Source organism: Charadrius vociferus, unplaced genomic scaffold, assembly GCF_000708025.1.
Source record: "Charadrius vociferus isolate BGI_N301 unplaced genomic scaffold, ASM70802v2 scaffold257, whole genome shotgun sequence".
Lineage (NCBI taxonomy): Eukaryota > Metazoa > Chordata > Aves > Charadriiformes > Charadriidae > Charadrius > Charadrius vociferus.
In genome coordinates, this window is record NW_009649473.1 from 779,651 (window position 1) to 788,251 (window position 8,601).

The following is an 8,601-nucleotide window of genomic DNA, read 5'->3' on the forward strand; positions in this document are numbered from 1 at the left end:
TGGCAACGGATATTCACAGTTGGGTGAAGTTCATTTTAATCCTTACAAAACCAGAGCTGGATTTGTACAAGTTGTCGTTCTGCTTTAGAAACACCCTGTGCCTTCTGGATCCCTTTATCCCTCCCGGGGGCTAATCCACGAGCTTGCAAAAGACGCGGGGTGACTCCAGTTGTGGGATAGAGTGGCATCCAGTGTTATCTCCCTCTCCTCCTGCATTGCCTTCTCTCACTCATTCCAGAAAGGCGCGGTAGTGTTTGTAGTGTATACTTTCTGATGTGTATAGATAGTGGGATGTAATTATCTTCCCCTGAGGTAGAGTCATTACGCTGGCTGTAAGGAGAGAGGGTCACGGTCCTAATGGGAAATGATTTTAAAGCAATCTTGACCAAGTCTAGTGGAGCCATTTCAGACCACTTAAAACTCAGTCAGTCCTTCACGACACTTGTGATATGTCCACTTTATGTGGTGAGAGGCAATGGGACTAACACTTGTCGAGGGATAAAGAAAATCTATGATAAACTGCAGCCTCGGCTTTGGGCAAGTGTTGTGTGCTGTCACAGGGGAAAGGCACCGACAGAGCCCGGTCTTGATTATTATTGTTCTTGATACTGATTTGGAAAAACGCAAGGCACTTGCAGGAGCAATAAGCCAGTAGTCATGAAATCTGCCACCTTGGGCTTCCTGTGCTGCAAAAGCTGTCCCTCTGTCCCCAGGCTTGACTTCTGCTGGGGCAACAGGATCGCTCCCCTTTCCCAGGCAGGCGGCCGGGCAGATAGTGGCGCAGTCCCAAGATCAGAACCAAATCGCTGGCGGGTGCACTGGTGGTTTACCTGGGGAGTTCAGGCTTCAAACGTGCACTGACTGACAAGGCAAATTCGGTCAGTTTGTTTAATAGCAAATATAACTTTGTGTTTTAAGACTTCAGAGGAAGACAGATTTCAGCATCCTTTGGCACGTGGTGGAGTTGTAAGTAAGGAGACTTTGGCAGAGCTGGTAGAAGGTGGCAGTCAGCAGTTGTAGGTCATGTTGAGTGGCACTGGCAGGTCTGTTGGGACCAGCCCGGGACTAAAAAGCACACACCGCTTCACATAAGCAATTTTCTGTATTTCAGTCCTTTACGGAAGCAGAATAGCCAGAGCTGTGCAGGTTAGCAAAGCTCTAAGCTAGTACCCAGGAGAGCAAGAATAACTAGTAGTGAAATGCTCCATGTCTGATTTTCATCCTTTGAGCTCCTCTGTAATGTTATTGGAAAACAAAAATTGTTTAAATAATGGAACAGGCCCAATGAAATTGTGCAGTGATGCAGAAGGGGTGAGGAAGGGTTATTTCCTTTCTTTCCATTACTTTACTTCTCCCGCCCTGCCTCCGGAACGTGGGTGGAATCTGCATGTCAGGCACCAGCAACATCAGCCGGGCCTGGTGGCTTTTCTTAATGGTGAGAACGAGATTAAATGCAATTAACATTGATTGAACAAAAACCGCCTTCAGTTTGTATGCCGATTAATTAACAGCTATCCTTTCAGCAGTAGCCCTTTGTAGAGCAGTGTTTGTTCCTCCTGGCCCCGGTATTTTCTAGCGCACGTCCAAAATCAAAAGCGCTGAGCGTGTTCCCTACTGCGACGTCTGGGGCTACCAGCTCAGCGGGGAGATGCAGCCCCCCAACCGGGATGATTTTTTGTGCAGTCTTGTAACTGCAGAGCTGCTCAGTCAGTGGCAAAACATTTCCCGTTAAGCAAAGCTAATGACGGGAGCTCTCTGCGAGTTAGAACAATGATCAGAACAATTGTCTGGAGGAAATCAGTGTTATAATGCATGAACAAACAGGTGAGTCTTCGAACAGCTAGAGATTAGTTGCCCTGGTAAATATCTTCATATTGGGGTGATGGAGAGCAATGGGAGGTGTCAAGGCAGAGCAAAGCAAACAGTGTGAGGCTCTTGTGAGTCAAAGGAGAGTGAGGAGGGGGGAGAGGAAACCAGAACAACTGTTTCTGTTCCTTGCACTCCGTTGGTGGGGTATGTAGACCAGGGGACTTCCACGTGAAAGCACTTTCTGGGGTGTTCTGACAATGTGTCTGGTGAGTCTTTTGAAAGGCATCTTTTCTGCTGTCAAGCCAGCTTTGAAGACACCATCTGGGGAAGTAGCCAAGAAGTCACTGGGTGAACTTCTCTGCTTTGCAAAGCTATTAACACCAGTACAGAGAAGAGGGAAAACAAAACTCTCTTCATAGCGTTTTGAATTAATGTTTTTTGTTGCTGCCAGGCATACTCCTGCCCCTTCTTATTCCAAACCCAAGGACAGCAACTGTTGGACTCCTGAAGGATGAGAGAGACAGAGAGGCTTTTCTGTGCAATAACTATATGGCACAGAAGTGCTGTGATCCATTAGTCAGCTCAGCTGCTCCACAAAATAGCCAATACCCTGAATGTAACAGAACAAATTGCACATAACCAAAAAATACCTACAGCATACATCAAACCAAAGTGACTCAAATGTCCCCTGCAGCACTTTGGGGTGCTAATAGCCCTGCAACAAATGCCTTCTCCGGTGCAAAGGCCTTGAACACCCATCTTAGGACAGGTCAGGATTTTTGTATTGCATTAGTGCCTCTTTCCAGGCTGAGATGAAAAAGTTGTGCAGTCACGTTACCGAAGTCTGCTGTGTGCCAACAGGTATTCTGGGTTTGAGAGCGCTGCCTGCACATGGCAGGGAACTAGGAACTACGGAGATTAATTTCTACTTTGTCACTGACACTCCAAATGCACCGAGTCGTTTATCATGGGGATCTGCTTTCTGATTTCTTCATAGCTACACAGTGCCCATATGTGCGAGCGCCGTGGTGCGACTGCTTAAAGGAATATTAGAACAAAGGTACGGCACTCGCTGGAGGAAACTTGCAGGGTTTATCCCGTGAGACTAAAGGCTGGTTAAATAAATATGTCTTAGCACAGCTGAGGCTTGGCAAACAGCATCTCTGGCAAACACTGAGGGAGGAAGTTCTTCAGGGTCTGGGCTTTCAAGGAGGGAGATTCCTCCACTGGCTCGGAGCCTCCGGCGAGGCTGAGCGCCGAGGCACAGAACTAGCCAGTGACTGCGGGAGGCGGAGGGGACGCTGCGGACTCGCCAGGCAGCCCCGAGCTCCTACACTGGGATGCAGACTGACAAAGAAGGAATAGGAGGAAGACAAGAGAGCGGTGCATTAGAAAATCTTGCTGAGACTTGCTTGCCCTGATGCTGGTTCCAAGGCCTCAGCTCTCTGTTACGGGAGAAGGACCACGTTGGGCGGTGACTGGACTCCCTTCTCAGCGGGGATGAGATGTGTGGAGCAAATCTACTTGCAGAGCTTGACCCTTTCTCCTCACTCAACTGGAACCAGAACTGGAAAGCTACTGGGTTCCCCGCAGGTGCTGCAAAGTGGTGGGCTGTGTCAGCTGAGCAGCCAGCCAATTTTGGCTGCTGTTAGTTCCCGAGTGGTAGAAGGGCATGGGTTAGTGGCTTAGGGTCCTGCTTGCCAGGAGAGGCGTGGAAGAGAGTGCTGCGTGCCCTCCAGCTGGATTTGCTGTCGGGACTGAACAGATTGCCATTCCTGTTTGTGCTGCAGCCACAGCTGTGCCGAATTGCCTTTGTATGGACACAGTATTCATATGCAGAGGTGTTGGGCTGGAGCTCGTCGAGACTGGAACCTGGTGTCTGCTTGATGTTGCAGTGGCATTAAAAATAATCTGCCCTCCTGTGCAAGAAGGGCACTGTCCCTTCTCGTCAGGGTGAGCGTGTGGTGCGCTCTCCAAGGCTACTCGTTTCCTGAGTTGTTCTTCTGCTAAGACCGCAGCAGAGACCCACTAATGCCAACTGCGGGGCAGTTATTTTGTGACGAGGCACTGAACTTTTCCAGGCTGAGCCTCAACTCGATTAATTGGGAGTATCTTGTCGTGTGGGAACAGTTTGTGATTGCAAACTGCCTGGACTTGTTGCATATGCAACTTGTCTGGTGCATATGCAATGGTAAGGGCATGTAGCAGAGGTGAGGCGCCTCCTTCCCTTTCCCGGGTCCTTCTGCTCAAGGTAAGTGTTGTAGCAACCTGGTAGCATCTTGCAGGGAGGATTCCAGGTTGGAAGGAAAGGAATGGGTGCCAAATCTGTGTCGGCGTGGTCGTGATGATGGGTGGAATTAAAATGCCGGTGTAAATGGTTGGCTGAGCAAAGAGTGGGTTTAGTCTTAGAGATGCGGCATCCTTCCATGCTATTACACAGCATGTGAGGCATGAGATCAATGCAACTGTGCTTCTAAGTAGTTAGCCGCAGGTTTATAAACTGATGGCCTAGGAAGAGTGAAAACCATTATATGCGTATTCTAACAAGCACCGAGTTATATGATGTGCTAACAGACCACAGGGCCTACAGAGCTTCCGCTGTGCAGCATGCAACGGCTGCGTGACGCGCTGCAGTAGCTGGCAGAGGAGACCTCTGGCCTCCAGCGTTGTTGGCTGTTAATCGTGCCTGCAGTGCACGGCATGTTCTGCAGAAGATCCGGAGGAGCCCAGGTTCATGGCCAGCCAGAGACTGTACTCTGGTTTCACTGTCTTTGTAAATTGGACCTTGGCAATATTAGAGGGTTTCAGGATGGTAGTGGTCTGCAAATGGCATGGCATATGCTGCGAGATCTGGATTGGCATCTGGGCAGGAAAGTCTGAAACAGTTGGGAAAGTCACTGGTGTGCGCAGGCGGCTGTCTACTGGGAGAGCTTCAGTTCCCAAGAAATGCCGACCCTGTAACTTTCATGAGCACTCCATTCCCCTGAGGAAGGAAGGGACGTTAATTAGTTGCTCCATCCAGCACAGGCTGGTTGTAGATGTAATTGTGTCAGCCCACTATTGGGAGCAGCGTGGGCTGATCGACGGTATCGTTACCTGCGTCCTTTGTTCCCGGGGGCTTGCAGCAGGAAATTCACAGAATCACAGAATCACAGAATGGTCAGGGTTGGAAGGGACCTCTGGAGATCATCTACTCCAACCCCCCTGCCAGAGCAGGGTCACCTACAGCAGTTGCACAGAACAGCATCCAGGCGGGTTTTGAATGTCTCCGGAGTGGGAGACTCCACCACCTCTCTGGGCAGCCTGTGCCAGTGCTCCACTACCCTCAAAGTACAGTTCCTTCTCATGTTAAGATGGAACTTCCTATGTTCAAGTTTATGCCCATTACCCCTCATCCTATCACTGGGCGCCACTGAAAAAAGACTGCTCCCATCCCCCTGGCATCCTCCCGTTAAGTATTTGTAAGTATTAATAAGATCCCCCCTCAATCTTCTTTTCTCTAGACTAAAGAGACCCAAGTCCCTAAGCCTTTCCTCATATGAGAGATGTTCCAATCCCCCAATTCGTGTCTGGGCTGCCCGGCAGCCCATCGGTTCTGGGTCTGGTGCTTACTGTGCAAAAGGTTTTGAGAAAGTTTAGTCATCCAGAGTGAGATGGAACCTGATGTCTTTGCACAAGGAATGTTTGTGAGCCTCCGGCTTGATGCGTTCCCGGTATGTGGGTAGGTTAGGCTGGAAAGAATTGATTGAGGTTAAGTGCTGGCTGTTTGCATTTTCTCCTGAAATGAGTAAAAATAGATAGTTATGATTCTGAATGTGAAATTGTGTAACTATGATATTCTTTAAAATTACTTTAAAGAAAAAGGTTTTACTATCTTCCATAAGGGTTAACCACAGAGTGGCCACATCGGTGGCTTTTTTACAAAATGTAGCATTCCTTGACACTTCACTGAAGTGTTACAGTGTGAATACAGCAAATTACTTTATTGCAAAATTGATTGCGAGTTGTTGCTGCTTCACTCATTACAATTTGTGTGAGTGCTATTGGAGTTTTTAAAATGTATTGCTCTCTGCAAAACTTTAAGTCACTAATGATGAGAAAAATTACCTGGGAAATTAGAGTCAGTCGAGTAATATTGATGGTTCATTTGTCAGATTTCTGGATGAGCTTTGTCTAAATAATTTGGCAAACAATTTTCTCTTTATTCTTGAGTCCTTTGAAGCTTTTCCAGTTCATTGTTGTTAGAGATGGGGCTGTCTTTGGAGATGCATGGTCAATGTAGACTGAATATGCTGACCTTGCAGGTGTTAGGCAGCGAATATCAGCCTGCTACGCAGAAGTAGCCCAAATGACATCCTCACCTTCTGACAGATATTGCCAAGTGTGCTAGCGTCATTATTTTGTGATGTTCTCCTTTCTGATTCACATTCAAGGAAGCACAGCTTCTCTCCTACGAAAGGCTAGCGTCTGGAGAGTAGAACCAAGCTCAAATCCAGGCTCAGGGAAAAAAATGGGTGTTGAGACCACAGGCAGCTAACTATTCGGTTAGCTGTCTGTAGTTTGCTTTAGCAGGGTCCTCTAAACATGGGTAAGTACTGTCTACTCTGCAAAATGGAACTGCAGAGAAAAAAGTAGTGTGTTGATGGGATGACCCTATGCAATTGTGCTGTCGGCGTAGCTGCGCCAGCAGTTCATTGATAGAAAGATGCCATGGCTGATGCGTGAGAGCTGATTCCCTGGGTTTTGAAGTAGGGTCCAACATCGATACCCCAGGTCCTCAGAGGGAGAGGTGTTATAACTGGTGCCAGGTGGTGGCATTGTTGGTTTGATTTCTTTACTTTATAGGAGTAGTGATGAGATAAATATAGGAAGGGACCACAGCAGGCTCCTCAGTCTCCATCCCCAAAAGGTTGAAAGCCTCCTGGTTTTTTTCTACCCCTCGGAAGTCCACAGCTCATATGCAGATACCTGCAGGATCTGAGGATGTATTACTTAGAAAACAGGAGGTTGCCGTGGGGACAAATCAGGCATGATTTTCCTTTGAATTTTAGGAGGGTTTGGGTCTTAATGGGATAAAGGCTGTCAAACACGTCAGGAGTTAGGGTAGTCTCAGTCCCTCTCTTTCTTCCTCTTCCCGCTCTAGTGCTCACCCTTGTGTCAGTCGTGTTTCAGGATGTGGTGTGTGTGCATGTTTGATGGCAGCTAATCGAAGTGCTCCCATCTCCTGCTGAGGTCGGGACTTAGCGTGGACTACACTTACCCCTGCGACCCACCTGCTCTGAGGCTTACCTGAGACCATGGCCTTTCTCTCCTGCTGTAGGCCACAGGATTTATAAACCCTAATCATTTGCAACTGACCATCTATTCTTGTTCACAGCATCAGTCTCGCCTTTGATATCATGACCTGCTGGTCTTGCTTCTACATTCCTCTGTCCCCTTGAGTGTCTTGTGTTTTACTGCAGGCAAAACCTGATGATTTTTCTGTGGGATTTTCACCCTGCCAACAACATTACTCCTTCATTTCTGAAGGAAACAGTCCCATGTCAACATCTGCATAACTAACTTGCTGCCTTTTCCTTTGTCTTCTTTTTTCTCCAGGAGCTGTTAGTTAATTCTGGATAAACATCAGCCACCAAAGAGCAGAGGACAGGGACCACGGATGCCCTTGGAAGCCCCAGCATCCTTCTGGATAGACACTGACCAAAACTGGTGCCTTCTGCCCTTCACGATCCAAGACAACGACGTGATTCCTCTTCTAATTGCCTGCATGTATCGGTCTCAGTGGATGTTCCTGGAGTTGGGAGGAAAGTCCGGGGAGAGGGGGACGCTACGGTTTCCTTTTTTATTGTATTACAATGTAAAGAATCGTATTGACCCCAGGTGCTTCCAGCACAACTTGTAGCTTGGAGGCTTGCCCAACACGAGCCTGGTTCACCCTGTGCTAGCTCTGGTTTCACCAATCCGCATCTGACTTTCGAGAGCTGTTATCTTTGTCCATTTGCTCTGGAGAAAGGGGTCTGAAGTATTTGGAAGTAACCCTAACTAGCTTGTTAGGATTCACTGTTCCTAGCACGCTCCCATCGGTTACACCAGCAGGCGCGTTTCTTCCCTTCCAAGGTTCCCTCCTAAACAATAAAGTGTTTAATGGTCACTGTGTGCTGTGAGATACTTACAGTCCCACGAGTTTGTAAATTGCTGTTTTCTGCCTCCTACCCATGCCAACAAAAACTCCAAACAAGTGTGAGGAATAGAAATATTTCAAGTCACAGTTTGTAAATCACAAAACTTGTTCATTTTGGTCCTGGGCTGAATGACTTTGGCTTATTTGAAAGTACTTGGAAGAGTGCAAAGTCCTGGCTGAAGAGAAGTGCTGGTGGTGAGTCATACTGAAAAAACCTTTGCCTGCTGAATGCAGAGCCCAAGTTATCTTTCTTTGCACCAGTCCTTGTGTGCAGTTCTTGCTTTGTCTGCCATAAACCACCATCCCTTTCAGCCCTGTGCTTTGTTTTGAGCCCTCTCCTTGTGGAGCAGAGGGACGGTGGGAGCTGTGTGCATCTGGCGTTTCATCTTCCTAGAGGTAGGTGCGTCAGATTTGCAGAAGACCTGTCAGCAAACCAGGGGAGCAGGTCTTGCTTGGTAATTTGATTCTCCTTCTCTGGCTAAAGCTTCTTCTCTGGCAGCATTTGCTGCTTGTGTCCTCTCTTGACTGTATCTGACAGTTTCTGAAGAATGTGAACATGGATTTTTGGAGGTCATGTCAGAGTTTAATGTAGTGTTTATGAAAATGGATGA

The 8,601-nt window shown here is 47.8% G+C and overlaps 1 protein-coding gene across 1 annotated transcript in view; it reads left to right on the forward strand.

Moving 5' to 3' along the window:
- Nucleotides 1–7,959, forward strand: part of CHCHD6 (coiled-coil-helix-coiled-coil-helix domain containing 6) — a 116,563-nt gene extending 108,604 nt beyond the window's left edge. Inside the window, exon 8 of the mRNA XM_009889853.1 lies at nt 7,408–7,959. Within this exon, the coding sequence (XP_009888155.1) occupies nt 7,408–7,431 (24 nt within the window). The 3' untranslated portion in view covers nt 7,432–7,959. The remainder of the gene's footprint in view (nt 1–7,407) is intronic.
- The last annotated feature ends 642 nt before the right edge of the window (nt 7,960–8,601 follow it).